This window comes from Acinonyx jubatus, chromosome B3 (genome assembly GCF_027475565.1).
Source record: "Acinonyx jubatus isolate Ajub_Pintada_27869175 chromosome B3, VMU_Ajub_asm_v1.0, whole genome shotgun sequence".
Taxonomy (NCBI): domain Eukaryota; kingdom Metazoa; phylum Chordata; class Mammalia; order Carnivora; family Felidae; genus Acinonyx; species Acinonyx jubatus.
The window spans coordinates 85127999-85148535 of record NC_069386.1 but is presented as its reverse complement, the minus strand read 5'-3'; the positions used below and the strand labels follow the sequence as shown (position 1 = coordinate 85148535).

Genomic DNA, 20537 nt, shown 5'->3' with positions numbered 1-20537 from the left:
TTTAAATTGAGGTACGTTACCATACAAACAAGCAAAAGAAAAATTATTACCGTGCAGCATCTGTGCTAAGAATCAGAAAAAAACACATCTGAGTTCTACACTAAATTAGCATTTCATTTTTCAAATAACTTAGTATTTCAATCTTGAAAGAAAATCCTCATGGAAAATAAACTGCATTTGTATCCAAAAGAATAAGTTTATTTTGAAGGAACAACTTCCAACTCGGTTCAAAATCATTGCTACAATCAAACTGACTAAAGAAACAGTAATTTTCCTTCAAAAACTAATATAATATTTTCCATCTTCTAAAAATGAATGTAAATTAAATATATAAGTATTTGGTATTTGTTGAAAGCACCCAAATCTGAAAGATTTAAAACTTCAGAGGTGTAAATCAAGAAATCATTATATCATTTGTACTAGCCTAAGCCCGTTCTATGAGGACAACAAAGTACTGCACAAAGGGAATGTGTAAGAGAAAAATGTAATAAGTGTGTCTATCATTGTGAATAGAAAAGATCTGTCCAAACTAGTCCCTCCCAATTGTATTATGTCATCCAAACAATATAAATTGTTTTTCCTGGCCCAGATCCAGGTAGGTTCCCTAATTTATACCTCCAATGAACAAAAATGTATTCCTAGGATAGGAAAAGTGAAATTTGAAAAGCAAAGAGCCAAGGAAATGTTTAAATATTATGAAATAATAAGCAGCTATTTAAAGGAAAAAAATAGAAGCTGTACATATTGAAATATGTCAAAAAGTAAGTTGCAGAATAATGTACACCATATATTCCTATTTTTATGAAGAGAAACCCCTGTTTATGTGTGCATGTATGTATGCACGTTTGTACTAAAATATTAAGATAAGTGTAGAAGAATAAACAACAATAAGCATTGGTTACTATGGGGAGCTAAGGAGGACTTAGAAGAGAATATATTGTTTCCTTGTGTCTCTTCTTACAACTTATAAAAAGAAGCATATAGACTCTGATAACATTTCAGTTTTTATTTTGAGATAACTGTAGACTCATATTCACTTGTACCAAATAATACAGAAATATCCTTTGTACTCTTGACCCCTTTCCCCCAATGGTAATATGTGCAAAACTGTAACACAATATCACAACCAGAACACTGGCACTGCTACAGTCGATACAAACATTCCCATCACCACAAGGATTTCTCATGCTACCTTTCTAAAGCCACACTGACTTCTTCTGACCCTACCTCACCCTAAGCCTGTCTGTCCTTAACCCCTTGCAACCACAAATCTGTTCTCCATTCCTATAGTTTTGTCCTTCTAAGAATGTTGTATAAATGTAATCATACAGTCTCTAATGTTTAGAGATTATTTCTTCTGGGTTGTTTTTTGTTTTTTGGTTTTTTTTTTGGTGGTGGTTTTTGTTTGTTTGTTGGGAAGTTTGTTATTGTTTCTGTTGTTGTTGCTGTTTTTCAGGGAGTTCGTTATTGTTGCTGTTGTTGCTGTTGCTTGCCTCAGCATAATTTTCTGGAGATTCATCCAAGTTGTTGTAGGTATCTTTCTTTTTATTGCTGATTAATATATCTATTTACCCCATGAAGGACATCTGGGTTCTTTCCAGTTTGGATTATTAAATAATAAAATCTGCTATGAACATTCATCTCAGGTTTTTGTTTGAATGTAAGTTTTCATTTCTGTGGATGAATGTACTGCTTTGCCTGTACCCCACAAATTTTCACATGTATTTTTAAACTCGGTTCAATGTCTTTTTTCCCTGAGACTTCCTTATTGATCCATGGATTATTTAAAACTGCATTGTTGGGGCACCTGGGTGGCTCAGTTGGTTGAGGTCCAACTTTGGCTCAGGTCATGATCTTGCCCTTCATGAGTTTGAGCCCTGCATCTGGCTCTGTGCCAACAGCTCATAGCCTGGAGCTTGCTTCAGATTCTGTGTCTCCTTCTCTCTCTGCCCCTCCCCTGCTCACACTCTGTCTTTCTCTCCCTCTCAAAAATAAATAAACATTAACAAAAACTGCATTGTTTAGCTTCCAAGCGTTTGGAGATTTTCCTATTATCGTTCTGGTATTAATTTTTAGTTTTATTCCATTATGGTCAGAGAATAACACTCTGTATGATTTCAATTCTTTTAAGTTTATTGAAGTTCACTTCTATGGTCAAGATATGGTCTTAGTATATGTTCCATGGACAATTGACAAGAATATGTATTTTGTTATTGTTGGGTGCAGTGTTATATGAACATCAATTAGATTCTGAAAGTTGATGGTATTGTTGAGTTCTTCTCGGGGAATTTCTGTCTAATTTTTCTATTAGTTGTTAAAAGAGGGATGTTGAAGTCTTCAACTATAATTGTAGATTTTCCTATTTCTCCTTTCAGTTTTTATCTGTCTTTCAGCTCTGTTATTTGGTGCATACACATTTAGGATTGCTTTGTTTTCTTGGTGAATTGGCCCTTTTACCATATTGGAATCCCCTCTATGTCTCTGGTAATTTTCTCTGTTCTGAAGTCCACTTTATCTGAACTTAATATAGCCACTCCTGATTTCTTTTAGTTAATGTGTGCATGATATGTTTTTTTCATCTTTTATTTTCAACCTACCTATATCATTATATCAGAAGTAAGTCTCTTGTAGACAAAATATAGTTTGGTTATGTATTTAATTACTTGCCAATCTCTGTCTTTCAATTGGTGTATTTAATCCATTTATATTTAATGTAGTTATTAATATGTTAGAATTTGAAGCTGTCAGTTTATTTTTTGTTTTCTTTTTTTCTGTTTTTGTTTCTCTGTTTTTTACCAGCCTTACTATGAGTTAACAGATTTTATAATTCTATTGTGATTTATCTATAGTGTTTTTTGAGTGAATCTGCTTGTATGGTTTTTTTAGTCACTATCCTAGGCATTATGTTATATATACATAACATATATATACCAAGTCTACTGATATTGTCAATTAGAGTGAAGCATAGAAACTTTACCTCTTTTTATGTCTTTTTACCATCTCCTATTTATAATTGTCTTACATTAAATTAAATTTCCTCTACATACATTTAGAATCACATTAGACAGTGTAGAGCCTGTCTAATGTTTAGCATGAAATATCAAACAGAGGAGAAGGCAAGTCTGTTGTATTTAGCCACATTTTTTGTTTATTGTGTTCTTCCCTCCTGGTGTCCTTTTTTCTAATCATTTCCTTTCTGTTTAGAGAACTTTTTTAGCCATTCTGTAGGGTAGGACAGCTAGTGACAAATTCTCTGAGAATGCCTTGATTTCCCCTTCAATTCATGAAGAATAATTTCACTGGACATAGAATTCTGGGTACACAATGCTTTGCTTTCAGAACTTGAAAAATATTGTGCCCATTCCTTCTGGCCTCCATGATTTCTAACAAGTAATCAATTGTCATTCAAGTTGTTTTCCTCTATAGGTAACACTTGTTTCTCTCTCACTGCTTTAAAGGTTTTATTGGTTTTTTTAATGTGTTTTTTTTTTTTGACAGAGAGAGAGACAGACAGACAGACAGATCTTGAGTCAGGGAGGGGCAGAGAGAGAGGGAGACACAGAATATGAAGCAGGCTCCAGGCTCTGAGCTGTCAGCACAGAGCCCAACACAGGGCTCAAACTCACGGACTGCGAGATCAGGATCTGAGCCAAAGTTGGACACTCAACCGACTGAGCCACCCAGGTGCCCCTATTGTTTTTTTTCATTTTCAGAAGTTTGACAATTATATTTTGGTGTGTCCTCTGGGTTTCTTTGGTTTGGGGGTTACTCAGTTTCCAGGACCTTGATGACATAAAGTTAGATCTTTTGTGATAGTCTCATAGGTCCTGAAGTTAAATACACTTTCTTCTCAGTCTATTGTCTCTCTGTTGTTCAGATTGAGTAAGTTGATTGTTCCACCTTCAAATTCACTGATTCTTTCCTCTGTCCTCTCCATTCAGTCGTTTAGCTATCAACTGGGGCTTTATTTCAGTTATTGTGTTTCCAGTTCTAAAATTTTCCTTTGGTTCCTCTTTACATCTTTGATTTCTTTAATGAGACTTTCTATTTCTCCGTCAACTCTTTCTACTTTTTCATTTTTTCAAATGTGCTCATATCTACTCACTGAAGCCTTCTTTTTGGAGGGCCACTTTATTCTAACATCTCTGTTATTTCAGTGCTGGCATCTGTTATCTTTTTTTCTTTCAAGTCAAGATATTCCTGGTTCTTAGTGTGACAAGTGATTTTCTACTGAAACTTGGACATTTGGGTATGTGTTCTGAGACTCTGGATCTCATTTAAACTTCCTATTTTAGCTGGCTTCCTATGGAATTGTTCTAGTAGGTGTTGTTGGGGAGGGCACAGGTTCCAACTTGGTCTCTGTTGACACCAGGGGTGCAGGCTTCCTTATTATTGCTGGGTGGGAGTAGGAGTTCTGGCTCCCACTAGGCCTCTGCTGATACCATTCTAGTTATAAGGGATAGGGGTATCTCATTACTGTTCCCCATATGGCCCCAGTGATACAGGGAAAGTGGAGAGGGCAGCCTCTTCACTGCAGAGCAGTGTTCAAAGTCCTGACCTTCCATTGACACCACCTCAGTGGGGAGAAAAGTTGGGGTAACTTGTTATAGCTTAGTGAGATGAAAGGCCAGGATCCCCATTCAGCCTTGGCTGGTATAGGTGGGGATGGGGTCATAGGCTTTTTTTCTGCTGTTTCTGGCTAGAGGAGCACAGTTATTGTCTAAAAGTTATGTCTTTCTAGGCTGCCCCCTTCTTGATCCCTTGGCTAACGAGAGCTGGCTTTTGCTGGAGCTTTTACTGCATCCACTGGCATTCCTATTTTGCCAGCATCCTTATATCCAAGTCTGGAGGATATAAGGCAAAAAGAAAGCCCTAGAAAGCATCACTATGTGATTCCTCAGAACCCGAAGTTCCTAGCCAGTCTGTCTTCCTCTCTCCACCTTTTGGAGTATTCTCATGTTTGTCTTATACCTAGTGCACTTAGTTGTACAGGAGAAATAGGAGAAAGTACATCTATTTCATCTTCCCTGAAGTGGAAGTAGGCATAGATTTTATGATATGACATTTGTGAGCTACACATAATTTGTTCATAAAAGATCTTGGAACATGAATTCTTTCTTACCTAGGTCATGTGAAGCCATTTTTCTTTGTGCTTTGTGGCAAAAAGCAACTATACATGAAAGAAGCAAGGATGGGCTGGCTCCTTCATTCTCAATTAATGTCCAGAAGGTAGTCTCTGAACTCCAGTCTCATATAATTAGAATGTATGTTGTGAGTGATTGATGCCTCAGTAAAACAAACACAGGGCCATATAACATTGCTATTCCTCCTACAATGGTGTATACATACTGTTTAGGCCAGTGGTTCTCAACGTGGGAGGCATGGTGCCCTACTCTCCAGGGTCTCATTTGGCAATATGTAGATACTATGACTGTCATGACTTGGGCAGGGGATGAGGAAGGGAAGCAAGAGGATTGTGCTACTGGCATCTAGTGGGTAGAAGCCAGGGATAGTCCTTAACAACCTACAATTCACAGAACAGCCACCCACAACAAAGAATTATTTACTCCAAAATGTCACTAGTGCCAAGGATGAGAAAACTTGACAGCTAAGTGAATCTTCAGGTATTCTGTGCAACTTTTGGCCTATGTAATTGTGAAACTCTGAATGCTAGGTGTGGAATGGCCTTGCCCAAGCTCTAAACAGAGACAACACACTCTGCCAAGACTGTCTTTTCCTCTGGCTTTCCCTCTGAGAATTGCTGTGTGACTCCAAATTAAGATGTCTAAAGCGAAGAAACATATTCCTTGCTCATCCTCGAAAGTATGTTGTTTACATAAATTACAAATGTTTAAAACAAATGTCCTTATTCTAATCTTATGAATTTTTAAAATCAGAATTTAGACATCACTTTTACACTTGCATTGTTATTACTATCCATCACCTACGTAACCAGCCACAGCCATTTCTCACCCTAATAAAACTTTTGAAAGCACTTTGATTCAAAATAATGCAAGGCTCTGTCTTCTGGAATCGTTTGCGTGGAAAGGCAAAACTTCAAAAGCAAGAATGAAATCGCTAAAGCACTAAAAAAAATCACAAAAGCACTAAAATCAATGTAATGGAAAGCAGGGATGAGACTGGGGCACTTGCTACTGGCTAAGTCCTATAACACAGTGTCAGCACCCCTTGCTCCTGAACTCTGATGCTCCAGGCCACTCTCCTACATTAAACAATTCAGGTAACTGAAAACACCAAAAAAGGATACACAAGACAAATGGAATACCACAAAGAACAGAACTCACTGTCCCAGTATTCATTCATCATTTGATACTCTTTCTTCTTATATTTTATTCTATTTGAACCCTTCAAAGTGTACTCTATCTTATGGCCTGAAAGTAACTTTTCCCAACTGTACGGGACGTCTGAGCCAGTTTCTAATATGGGCCCCTCTTTATGTCAAGTACCTTGACTAATGTCACAGAGTTACTTCTTACGGGGGCAGACACTGAGAACTTTTTTGTCTTTTCTTAAGGTTCTCCAGTGCACATCCCTGATTCTTTTTTCTGTGAGACCCACACAAAACCCAATTAGAAATCCCCAAGCAGCCACGCTGATCTTGTTGAGTAACTGTGAGAAGGTGTGGGTCTTAGTTGAAAACATTTGTCCTACTCTGCTGACAAATGTTAGGTCAAAGACGACACTGAGGACTCTTGTCCTTACATGTTTTTGTTCCCTAATAGGCTTTATGATCACATTCCTTAAATGACAGCCAGAGTGTATTTTGGTACTGAAACTATTTTAAAGACACAATGTGGCAGCAGTATTCTGTGTACAAATAACAGGTCTGGCACTGCAGCCAAGGGCAGTAACGGAATCTTCTTCCCTCTTACAGTCATCCTCATTGCCATTCTCAAAAAAAAAAAAAAAAAAAAAGTCTCTTTTTTCTTTTTTCATCCCCTCCCCTCCACTCCCCCCCCTTCCCTCCCTCCCACTCCCCTCTGTCTTTCTGTGGGACTCAGATTCCCTTGTTATTATTTTTGCTTTGAATGTCTCTGCCAGAGTAAAGTCTATATAATGGACAAAATATCTTAACCCATGACCCTATTTGGCTTTGCTCCCTCCTGGGGACATATCACAATCAACAAACGGACAGTTCTGGCATGCTTCGAGTCCAGTGTCTGGGGTGTGACCACCTGGGGTAGAATCCCAGCTCTGCCATTCCTTAGTTTGGGACAACTGAGACAGTCCTTTAACATCACTAAAGCTAGGAAGCCTCTTATGTAAAATGGGGCTCTTATGGGTATCCACCTGATGAGGTTGTCAAGGCAAAATGCACACAAACTCTGTCTCCTTTTGCCTGGCACACAAGAATCACTAATAATCTCTTTAATTGGCTAGTAAATTTTTAAAAATATTTTAAGAGAGTGATTGTCACTAAAAAAAACAACACAGAACTCTTACTAATTCAACTTCTTAGTAGTAATACATCGATGTGCTCTGGATAAACATTCACTGCTAATGCTAAGCCGTAACAGAAAAAGCCTGAGTTTTTCATATAAAACATCTGTTATTTCAATACTAAATAATCACAAAGACTTTGAAAGGTTACCAGTGATGTATTACTCAGGTCTACAGCTAATCTTTGAACTAATTTTTGAAATAACCTCTCAATTTCTCCCACTGAAAAGACTGTACCCTCCCGCAATGAAATATTAAAAAATTCAAATTCGAAATTCAAAGCACTTGCATAACACCCCAGTGTTTAGTCTAGCTTGTCTTGCTTATACCACACCACACGCACTTAAATCTATAATGAACATCTCCTGAAGCAGCATTTACCCAGAAGAAATACTACCCTACGGCTGGTTTACCTACTTCCATTATCATGTCGTAGTGCTGGCCGAGGACACTCTGTATGAGCTCTTTGATGGTCCGGTCGGAGGCCAGCTGGGCCTCAGACTGCAGTGAGGCGATGACCTCCTCAATGCACGTCGGGATCACTCGCACCTGCTGCGGGGCCTCCAGCGAATGGCTGGGCGCGATCCTCTCCCGCTGGCTTTTGGACACTGGCCGCGCGCCTTCCCGCGGCAGGCTGACGGAGCCCTCACCCAAGGACGGGGTGCGACTCCTGGCTCTCCACAGCCGGCTGCACGCCTCCGCGTCGTCCTCCTGGCTGGAAATAGAGCTGCCCTTCCTCGGCTTGGCCAAGAGGGCCTCTGCGAGCGGAGCGGTCTCCCGTTTCGCGTCGCCCTCTGGGGCCGGGTGCAGGACGGGCTTGGAGGCCGTGGGCCGCGGGCTCCTTGGGCCCCGGCGCGGCCCGGGCCTCTCCCTGGGCGCGGGCGGCGGCATCAGGACCACCGGTCTGGACGTGCCGGCCCTGGAGGCGATGACCGGCGGCTTCTTCTGGGGCCGGTGCCGGAGGAACACGGAGCTCCGCAAATAGAAGTCCTGGGGGCGAAACGGCCGGGTCTTCCCGGGAGTGGCCGCCTCGCTGGGGCCCGGGGGCCGCGCTGCGCCTCGGGGCGCCTGCTGCGGGAGGGCCGCAGCGGGGGTCGCAGGGCTTTTAGCTCGAGGGGACCCTGATGGCTTTGGGGGTCCAGCGCAGGAAGCGCTGCCCTTCTCCCCGGGACGCGCAGGGCCGGGGGCCTGGAGGCCCAACACTGGGCCTTCATCCACAGCCGGCTTGGAGGCCAACTTCTGCTTGAATCGGAGAAAGTCCTTTTTAGTTTCCTGGCGAATCTTCTCAACCTCTTTAAAGATGTATGATTCTTCTTTGTATTTCAATCCAAAATGCTTTGAAATTGCAGACATCTTGACTAATCTGTCCTGTGAAATAACAATATATTGTATCATATATATATGTGTATATATATATATATGTGTGTGTGTATATATATATGTGTATATATATATATATATATATATATAGTATGACCCTATTGTATGACTATATAACAAAACTCACGTTGATATATGCAAGACCAGCTCAAAAACCCTCTGATGGTAGAATACTTGCTGTGCTCCAGAGGCACAAGTGGGCAGTATTGGTTTATATCATTTTAAATCCAACTATTGACCTTTTCAAAGGAACCATGAAAAACCTTTAGAGCAGTTAACTTTTTTACAGTGGAATTTCTGAAATGCCTATTGGATTTATTTTAACAATTCTTTAGACTATAATATAATGTCCCAATTCCAGACAAGGGAGACAGGCATCTAAAGAAACCCTGCTAAGAAAGAACAGAGGTCATCAACTGAGGCATGGATCTAGCCCACAAACATATTTTTCAATTGCTCCAAGTTTTTCAAAATTATTAATTTGTACCAACAATTTTAAGTTGAGAGATTTTCATATGAAATTCCAGATTTGCAGTTTGGAGTGAAGGGGTGGGGGGTAGGGAATAAAGACTCTGGCAGTGCACGGTCCAAATCCCTACTCCTGAGGAAAGATGGCAGTTTCCTCTTCCTTCTCCAACTAACTGGTCCTGAGTGTCTCCATCCCATACCCAGCCCATATCCCTCAATATGTCTCCTGAACTACAGTGGACTGTATGAAGGAAGAGAGGCGATCAGCCACAAGGTAGCCTGTAGCAGGATCATGAGGCCTTGAATGCCAAGTGTTTGTACTTCTGTTGGCTACTGAAAACCATTCAAAAACTTTTAACAGAAAAGTGGCTTGATAGGATCTGCTGCTTGGGCAATACTGAGTAAGAGAAATAATAAAGGGAGAGAGGCAAATAAGAACCTGCACAGCTTGAGCATAAGGCCTGGCCTTGGTAGCTAGCAGCGTGAAAAGAGAGACATAACAAGGTAAAACTGATGGGATCTAGCCAATGAGAAGGAATAAATAGGGGCAATTAAAGATCCTTCCTAAAATAAGAACTTTGAATCATCTTGATGAAGTCTGGGTCATAGCCAAGTACATAATAAAGCTTCTGCTATTCAGTAACTTGTACACTTAAAGATGGTTAAGATGGTAAATTTTATGTTATGTGTATTTATTATCACAATTAAAAAGAAAAAACCCTGCTATTCAACAGGGCCAGTTCATGTATGATCATAAGTGGATTTTCAGATCCTGAGAGCTCTGAGGTCATTAACAAAAGCCAGGCTAACAAGAAGTGTAAACAGAAAAGGGCCCAACGACAGACTCTGGGGCACACGCATCTGTGGGAGGTGGGATGAGCAGGAGCAACAGAGAGGAAAATGGGGAGACCAAAGTTCACAGAAGCCAACAAGAAGAGAGTTTTAAGAAATAAGGGTAAAATACGAAATGATGAAATAATAATAATAATGAAAACAAAAGCAGAAAAAAATGAATTGAAAAAACTAATTTGTTTTAGTTAATTTGCCTAAGGCCAAGGCTCTTTGGGAAAAAAGTACTAAAGCAGAAACATCTCTGGAATATCATCATTATTTGCAAATATGATTGTCTACCTGGAAGATCTAAACATCAAAGAACTATTTAGAATTACAATAGATTTCTGCAAGGCATTTAAACTTTTTTAAATTTTATACAAAACCCAATTAACTTCCTTTATACCAAAATGATCCTTTAAAAACATAGTGATAAAATTTCATTTGTGTTTTTTTAAAAGAGTATCTAGCAATGAACATAACAAGAAATGTGCTGAAACTGCATGAATACATTTTTAAATTTTTACTAAAGGACACAGAAGAAAGATTCTACTAAATAGACAGTTACTGTCCCTTGGTGAAAAAATCAAATATTATAATTATATCAGATCTTCCCAAAATACTGTATTGGTTTAATGCCATCACAATCAAAATCTAAAAATTATATTTTTGAAATCTGAAAAATAATTCTGGGTTCATTTGAAATAACAAACAGGATAGACAGGCAAAGTTTTGAAAAAGAGAAATGAGGGAGCACTTTTCTAACAAGACAATTAAAACTTATACAGATATAAGAATTAAAACTGAACTATGACTGCTAGAATCATCAGGTAGACTGAGCAAAAGAATTAAAAACAGTATGAGTTATAGTGTAAAGACAGCATTAAATTGTCAAGAAAAGAGTTATTCAATGAACTGTGCTGAGGCAACTGGTTGATTATTGGGGGGGGGGGGGGGATTATATCTCATTTTAAGCCATGTACCAAAATAAGATGGATTTAAGACTAAATGTAGAAAATATTTTCTTATTTTACTTTGCATTTCTTTTTTTTATGTTTTTATTTATTTATTTTTCAGAGAGAGAAAGCACAAGCAGGGAAGGGGCAAAGAGAGGGAGGGAGGGAGGGAAAGAGAGAGAGAGAGAGAGAGAGAGAGAGAGAGAGAGAGAGAGGAGGGAGACACAGACTCCACAGTAGGCTCCAGGCTCTGGGCTGTCAGCACAGAGCCCGATGCAGGGCTTGAACTCACAAACTGTGAGATCATGATCTGAGCCCAAGTTGGCCTCTTAACTGAGCCACCCAGCTGCCCCTGCATTTCTTTGCTTATCATCTTATCCACCTTCTTGATTGGGCTTACATTAATTCATAAAAACATTATCTTTATAATTAGATTTCTTCATTTACCATGTATTATGGGCAATATGAACAAAACATCCTATCTAGCCTCTAAATATAGTCATGTTGCTTTTAATCTCTAATATCCGCTGTTGATTCTCAATCAGAAGACCCTGTTACATGGCAGAGGGCTCACCTCATCAACAGGCTTTCTTTCTCTACCCGTCTCCACCAATGCCTAGACCTCGAACAGTTCAGCTCTATCCATAACCAGATTTCACATTAAAAAATGAAAATAGGGGCACCTGGGTGGCTCAGTCAATTAAGTGTCCAGCTCTTGACTTCAGCTCAGATCATGATCCCACAGTTTGTGAGATCCGCCCCACGGACCTGTCAGTGCGGAGCCTGAATTATAAATTAATAAACTTGTAAAATTTTTTAAAAGAAAGAAAAAGTGAAAATAATATGCTGTTGCCTCTTTCCTGTCCTATAGTATATGAATATTAGAAATGATTTCTAAAACCCTTAAGGAAGTTTCTCTTTTTAAAAAATGCTGCATAATCCTCCTCATAGTGTTTTGACTATTATTGTTTGCACAGGTGGTAATATGCTCACACTGACACCATCTGCATTTCTTCCTACAAAAGACTGAAAGGCAGTAACTAGAAGAGAGCACAGAACAGAAGCACATTAATACCTGATGAGAATCTGACTTGACTCTCCCAATGCACTTCCCTTTTGTTTCTTAGTTCCTGTTTTGTATTCCCTTCCCAACTTCTCTCAGGCCCTTGGTTTACTATTGAAGTTTATCAAGTGTTCATTGTTTAACATTTCTCAGTACATTTCCTTGAATTCTTCATAGGAAAGTTGCTCTTCAAGTGTAAAAATAAACCAATAAGATATAGAACTTCTAATTTGACAGTAACTTCTATTGTATTTTCAAGGTAGGTGGTATCGCAATGCTAAATGGGCCAGTCCATCAAAACTTGGTGCCTTTCTTCTTCTCACCCACCCCTCAACATTACAAAATATGTGAAATAACTTTTAAACATCCAATCTCATGGGAAAATAACAGGTTCTCTTTTTCTTGGTAAGCAATTTATTGAAAGAGACTAGTTCTGGTTTGGAGATTCTCAAGGAAAAATAATGTAGCTGTCCCCAAAAAACAAAGTATTAATTTACATACGGTGTCAAGCCTGCTGCTCACAATCCAGGTTAAATTTACCTTACATTTTAAGATGGACAGAATGTGCTTTAAATCTTTGCAACCTGAGCAGTAATTTTACTCTCTGTTTCTTTCCCAATTATTGGAGCTCTGAGCCTTTTTCTTCTTCCTCTCCCAGGAGGTTCAGTGAGGGAGTCAGAAAGACCAAGAGCCAGCCTTTTTTCCTCAACCAAAGGTATGATCAGACATGAGAAAGCTCTCCAGCCAAAAATGGCTAAAGGCCCAAAGAGAACTAACTAGTGAATTCTCTGGACTCTGGGACAGGTTGCTATCCAATTCTTGCAGGTATGGCCATTCTTCTGATCGGAACAGAAGATCCATACTCTGCTCTAGACTTAAAATAAGGTAGAAATAAACAGAGCAGACCACCAGATAACTTGGTTCTAAGCTACATGGAACCACCTCACACAGGGAAAGGAATCTTTCATATGTTAGACCTAGTTCATCAGATTATTATATTAAGAATAGAGCCAAAGCACCAGCTGCTTATGCGGAGGCCTTGACCTCTTCTACGTACGGTCATGGATACCTCAGTGGGAGGAGTGACACATTAAGGGCAAGATTTAGGTTCTCTTGGGTCCATAGCCAAATATTATCACAATTCACTTCCTAAATTTCATATCAATATCAACTTCCAATGCACAACGTCAGAGTTCCAAAAGAAACATCTAAGTCCAAGGATAGTCTATCATATCTGGTAAAATCTTCACATTGCAAGGAAAATAAAAATATTCTGAAAATAATTATTTGATTTTGAAGTATCAGTGGTAGAAGTGAGATCTGTTTATGCATTGATTATAATTTATGAAAAAGCTTAATAGAAAATATACAATTATTTTAACAAATTTGCTAAGAAAATAAGATAATGGTATTTTTTCTATTTTTGAAACTTTCTATAATATTTGTTTTGCTGCCCTGAATCTTAATAATATCAATAATGGTAACTCACACTTATATTGTGCTGGTTAAAAATGATACAGGAAATAGAGACGAGCTCACAAAGAGCTTTTTCTCTAAACTATTCAGAAGCCTATAGAAATTTCAATGTCTCTAAAAAACTTACTCTACTGTTATAACTAGTACCTAGAATATGCCCATAGCCTTTGTGATATACATATATACACACAAACATAAATACAGAACAGGCAATGGAACAACAAAACATTCTCCCTGCCTTTTTCTTCTCCCATGTTCTGTCTTTCTTTCCTGAACTTCCTTCATCAAATTTGCTTAAATAGCCAAAATAGGAAAACAAAAGAGTTGTATTATTATCATAATGCTTTTGACATATGAAATGTTGCATGGTCTCAATTTCAAAAGGAATTTATTGGAGTTCCACATCTACATCCACAGAAAATCCCCTACTAATAACAGAGTTGATAAACTCTGGGAAAAATATAAAAAAACAAGTACCTGAGGATTCTTACAAGTAAACAAAAGTAGGACTGGGGAGCAGAGTAGAAATTTGTGGAAACACTGGCCTAGAGGTAAGTTTCCAAGTTATTGTGGCCTTTCCCTAAATGCCATCCATACTGTAAAATGGCATAGTGCAGGTGGCAAAAACTTTGATAGAAAGCCCTTCATCATTATGGCCAGAACAATCAGAGAAAAGAGCCCTGGCAACAACCACCACTGAAGGGAAAGGGAAAAAAAATCCCAAAGGAGAGAAAGCCAGAGAAGGTAATCCCCTAATTCTGTGTCTAAACCCCATCCAAGTCTAGACTGACCTCTGAACTGTGCATATGTGGAACAAACTCAAAGCAACACAACAAAGGCTTAAAGAGCTGACGTGAGATTTAGCTGAACTTAACTTCCAATCACAAAGAGTAAGATAGAGCTTACAGTGAGTGCAACCTGGTGAATTGCCTGCCAAATGAAAAACATTAACATTCTTCAAAGGCATAAAACAGAACCCAGAATCCACACAATAAAATATTAACAATATCCAGGATATAATTTAAAAAGTCCTCGGCATAAAAAGATCCAGGAAAATGTGACTCATTCTCAAAGGCACAGATGTTAGTCCAGAGATGACACAGAAGTTGAAATTATTAAATGAGGACTTTAAGGCAAATATTATAACTATGCTCAGTGAAGTAAAGGGAGGTATACTAAAGATGAATAAAAAGATAGAAAATCTTAGAAATGAAAATAAATAGAAATTTTATCTCTGAAAAATATAATTCTTTCAATAAAAATTTGGCTAACAAAATGGAGATGTCAGTGAATTGCAAGATAAATCAACAGAAATTATCCAGCATTTAAAAGAGAAAGAAAAAAGCTGGGGGAAGTGGCATGGGGAACAGCCTTAGAGCCTTGTGAAGCAGTATCACCAGCTATAACATATAGGTAAGCAGTATCACAAAAGGAGAGGGGAAAATGGGATGGAAAAAATACCTAAAGAAATAATGTCTTGGGGCGCCTGCGTGACTTAGTCAAGCGTCCTACTTCAGCTCAGGTCATGATCTCGCAGTTTGTGACTTCCAGCCCCGCGTTGGGCTCTGTGCTGACAGCTCAGAGCCTGGAGCCTGCTTCGGATTCTGTGTCTCCCCCTCTCTCTGCCCCTCCCCCACTTGTGCTCTGTCTCTCTCCCTCTCTGTCTCAAAAATAAATAAAACATTTAAAACTGTAAAAGAGAAGAAGAAGAAGAAGGAGGAGGAGGAGGAGGAGGAGGAGGAGGAGGAGGAGGAGGAGGAGGAGGTCTCAAATATGAAGAGATATATAAATTTATGGAATCATGATACTCAGCACATTCCAAGCAGGATAGAACCAAAGAAAACCACATGTAAGCTACTGGAAATCAAAGACGAAGATAAAATACTGAGAGCCTACAGAGAAAAACATTGTTTATAGGGAAACAATTCAAATAACCATAAACTTCCCATCAAAAACCACTGAAACTGGGCACCTGGGTGGCTTAGTGGGTTGAACATCCATCTCTTGATATAAGCTCAGGTTATGATCCCAGGGTCGTGGATCCTCACTGAGCGTGGAGACTGCTTGGGATTCTCTCTCTCTCTCCCCCTGCCCTTCTCCCGTGCTTGCACTCTCTCTCTCCCTCTCTCTCCCTCTCTTGCCCTCTCTCTCTCTCTCTCTCTCTATATATATATATATATATATATATAATTTTAAAAAATTTAAAGGCAAAAAAACAAACCAAAATAGTGAAAAAAGATTTATAATGCTAAAAATAAAGAAAACAAAGAACTGTCAACACCAGATTATATATCTAGCAAGCATATTCTTTAAAAAATGAAGGTAAACTAGGGCACATGGGTGGCTCAGGCATCTGATTTTGGCTCAGGTCATATTCTCACAGTTTGTGAGTTCAAGCCCCACATCAGGCTCTCTGGTGTCAGCACAGAGCCTGCTTCAGATCCTCTGTCTCCCTCTCTCTCTCTCTGCCCCTCCCCCACTCACTCTCTCTTTCTCAAAAATAAACATTTTTTTAAAAATGAAGGCAAATTGAAGACATAATCAGATACAAGAAAACTAAAAGAATTACTTACCAGCAGACTATAAGAAATGCTAAAGAAATTTCTTCAGACTAATGGGAAATTGTACAAGAGGAAAATATGAATCTTCAGGACTGAATGAAGATCAGAACTGGCAAATATCTGGGTAAGTTTAAAAGGCCATTTTTTTAGTCTTTTTTTAATTTAATTGTATGAAAATCCCATGGTATTGTTGGGGGGTTTGTATCTAGATGTAACACATATAACAAGAACCAAAAAGACTAGGATGGGGTAGGTAAGGTAACTATGTTTGTAAGGGTTCTGCATTTTATGTGAACTAGTTCAGTATTAACTCTAGACTGTTAAATGTTAAGAATGTATACTGTAATTCTTGGAGAAATAGTTTTTAAAATAATGCAAAGAAATGTAATGAAAAAGTCAATACAGTAAAATGGAATACAAAAAATATTATTAAATCTTAGAAAATATTTTAGACTAAATAATAGTGAAAATACAACATCAAAATGTATCAGGGGCAGCTAAAGTAGTGATCAAAAGGAAAAGTACAGCTTAAATGCTTAAATCAAAAAGAAGAAAGGTCTAAAATTAATAACCTAAGGTCCTACATTTAGAATCTAGAAAAAGAGGAGTAAAGTATATCCAAAATAAACAGAAGAATGTAAGTATAAGGACATAAATCAGAAAAATACTTGAGAAAATTAACAAAACCAAGAGCTGGTTCTTTAATAACATCAACAAAATTCTGAAAACCCCTACCTAAACTGTTTAAGAATACATGAGAGAGAACAAAATCACCAATATCAAGAATAGAAAAGGGCTTTTCACTACAGGTCCTAAAGATAATAAGAAAATATGATAAACAACTTTATATCAACAAATTCAACGACTTAGATAAAATGATCAAATCCTTGAAAATTTCAATTTACCAAAATTAGCATAAGAAACAGAAAATCTTAATATTACTGTATGAAATAAACTTACTCATTACCAAAAATCTTACCACAAATAAACCTCCAGGCACAGATGGTTCTCTCAAACACTCAAGAAAGAAATAACAGAAATATTTTCAGAAAACAGAGGATGAAGGAACTTATTTTCTGACACTTACATAACCATAATACCAAACCTCACAAAAGCATTTATTAAAAGGAAAGTCATGTTACCAATATCCCTCATGAATATAGACACAAAAATCTTTAATAAAATATTAGCACATCATACCAAAAAAATATATTTTTAAGTATAATATATTCTGATCATATAGTTTATCCCAAGGTTGAAAAATTGATTTAACATTTGGCAATCAATATAGTTCACAGTATTAACAGAAAATGGAAGAAAAGAAAATATATGATCATTTCAATAGGTAGAGGAAAATTATTTGACAAAATCCAATACTCATGCATGATAATAATAAAGAAATAACTCTGGGCAAATATGCTTCATAGGGAACACCTTCTATCTGATTAAGAGAATTTACAAAAACCTTACAGCTTAACATTGTATTTTTCCTTTCCTACCAAAATTGAAAAGTAGGCAACAGTGCCTCAACTCTGGCCACATCTATTCAACATTATGCTGGAGGTCCTAGCCATTGCAATATGGCGAGGAAAAGAAATTAAAGGAATCGATTAGAAAGGAAAAAGTAAAACAGTTCCTATTTGCAGATGACGTGATCTTTAGGTCAAAAATCCCAAAGAATCTACAAAACGATTACTAGTGCTAATGAGTGATTTATCAAGATTGTAAAATATGTTAACATACAAAATCAACTGTATTTTAATATGCCAACATCAAACAATGGGAAAATAATTTCCAAAAAGACATAAAATACTTGAGAATTAATCTAACAAAAGATGTCCAAAATCCCTACACTGAACTTTTCAAAACATTGCTAAGAGAAATTAAAGACCTACATAAAATTCCAAACCATGTTTGTTAACTAGAAGACTCAACACTGTTTAAACGGCATTTCTCCCCAAATAGATGTATAGATTCTATGCAATCTGAATCAAAATTCCAGCAGACCTTTTTTTATAGAATAGCAAGCTGATTCTAAAATGCATGTACAAATTCAAATAACTTTAAGTGGTTAAAATGATATTTAAAAAAACTGGAGGACCTACACTACCCAATCTCAAAACTTACTATAAAGTACAGTAATCAAGGCAAAGGTCCTGGCAAACCATTATGCTGCATAAAAGAAGCCAGACACAAAACAGTATACCTTGTATGCTTCCATTTATATAAAATTCTAGAAAATGCAACCTATTCTGTGGTGTCACATAGTAGACCAGTAGTTGGTCGGGCGATGTAGGTGCAGTTGAGAACAGGGGTGGATACCAAAGGGAGCAGAGGAATGAAAAGATTCAGTCATAAAGAATTTAAGTTCAAATTTGGAAAAAAAAAAAAAGAGGTTTGGTAATCTTGATTGCAGTAATTGTTTCAGAGATTATACACATCTGTCAAACTGTGCACCTGTACACTACACTGCAATACATTATACTAACTACTATCTGTACATTCTGTGCAGTTTAGGAAATATAAATTATACCTTTATAAAGCTGTAAATAGGAAAAACCAATTTACTGAACTCTTAAATTTGAATGTTGCATAATTAAAAGAACTATTGAACTCCTTTAAACTCCTGCTGTGGCAGTCAGCATAGTTTCACTGTGGATCTGTGGCCTTAGATGCTGGATAATCCTTGCATTAAGCCTACAGTGTCCCACAGCCCACCAGAGTTTTTGGGTCACACTCAAGAAACAGCTTACTATTCCCAAATGAGACGCGTTGACATCAGTGGGGGGGTTCACCTAATGGTGCTTAAGGTTTGTCCAAAACAACCAGCCCTTGTCAAGGGACACAGGAAAGGTCAGGGCATTGGAAATTAAATTCCTTCCACTGTGACCTTCCTCCGTCCCCACAGTCCCTCTGATTCCTCCCAGTCTTCTGCCTTCCTCACTCCTTTTCCTTTCCCTACAGCCCGGCCGTCACTATCTTTCCCTTCCACCAGGTTTTCACCCTTCCCGACAGCACCCCAACCCCTATTCCTGCCCCCAATCCCTTCTTCTACACCAGCCTTATTTTCTACCCTGATATTCTCAGAGATTAGTTTGGATTATAGAGGCGGAAGGGGACACGATAGCTCCGCCCAAAAATCGCAGCCTCTACTTCCCAGAGTCCCAGAGTAAGTCACCCGCGCCCGGTCCACCTCTCACCGGCCGGTGAGGACGCCCCTGCTCCCCTGCAGGTGGCGAGAAGTTTGGCACTGCCGCGGTGTATCCAACCGGCCTTCCTGGGGCGGAGCGGCCGGGTGGGCTCCGATAGCCCCTACCGGAAGGAAGAACGCGCTCCGTTGCTCAGCAACAAGCCGGGCGCGTCCTATCCCGTACCGCAGCCCAGGAGCAAGGAGGACTCTTGTGGATCCCTCCGCGCTACCGGTCCCAGCCGCGCGTTTCTGCCTAGCAGAAGCAGCTGCAAGAGCGCCGTTGGGCTCGAAGCCCTAACCCCACACTGAACGATCTTTGTTTTCCCGTGCGTGAAGTGGCTGGTCCCAAAGACCCTCCTGGACTGGAGTTTCCCACATCGCCAGTTTTGCCCAATTTAACCAACTGCTTACTTGGCAGTCATGTACATTTAAACCAATAATGCTGAACCGGGAAAGTTAAAACTTTTTTTTTTTTTTTTTTTGCTATACTTTTAAACTGTATGTCTGCACTAAATGCCAAGAGTACATTTCAGGGGTATTTCCCATGCCCTGCACCTAGAGCACAACTCATAAAAAGAATCTTGAAATCAAAGGCATGAGATTCAGAATTCTGGAGAGTTCCTACTAAAATCCTGATTCAGCATATTCAGTTTCTGATGTCCAAGATAAGAAAGGTCATAAGCAGTAGTTGGCATTATCTATTAAAGTTGAATATATCCATACTCTATGGCCCAGCAATCCCACTCCCAATAGAAATGCATGTGAACAGGCACCAAGAAACATGTACACCAATATTCATAGCAGTTTCATTCATAATAGCTTAAAACCGGTATGGATCCAAATGTCCATTAAAAGTAGTGCACATAAAAGGGTGCCTGGGTGGTTCAGCCAGTTAAGCCTCTGACTCTTGATTGCTGCTTAGGTCATGATCTCTTGGTTGGTGAGATTGTGCCCTGTGCTGACGGTGCAGAGCCTGCTTGGGGTTTTCTCTCTCTCCCTCTCTCTCTCTCAAAATAAATAAATTCTTAAAAACTTTTTAAAAGTAGAGTGCTGGGGCACCTGGGTGGCTCAGTCGGTTGAGCGTCCCGCTTCGGCTCAGGTCATGACCTCACGGTCAGTGAGTTCGAGCCCCGCTAGGGCTCTGTGCTGAC

The 20537-nt window shown here is 38.8% G+C and overlaps 1 protein-coding gene across 3 annotated transcripts in view; it reads right to left on the bottom strand.

Annotated features, from left to right (window-relative positions):
* Positions 1-19552, bottom strand: part of TTC6 (tetratricopeptide repeat domain 6) — a 201778-nt gene extending 182226 nt beyond the window's left edge. For 2 of the 3 annotated variants that reach the window (XM_053224391.1, XM_053224390.1), the window contains exons 1-2: positions 19397-19552; positions 7879-8829 (exon numbers count right to left, since the gene is read on the bottom strand). In XM_053224391.1, coding sequence (XP_053080366.1) covers positions 7879-8814 — 936 coding nt within the window. In that variant the 5' untranslated portion in view covers positions 8815-8829; positions 19397-19552. The remainder of the gene's footprint in view (positions 1-7878; positions 8830-19396) is intronic. The other variant, XM_027065617.2, reaches the window with a different exon arrangement.
* Between the last annotated feature and the right edge of the window lie 985 nt (positions 19553-20537).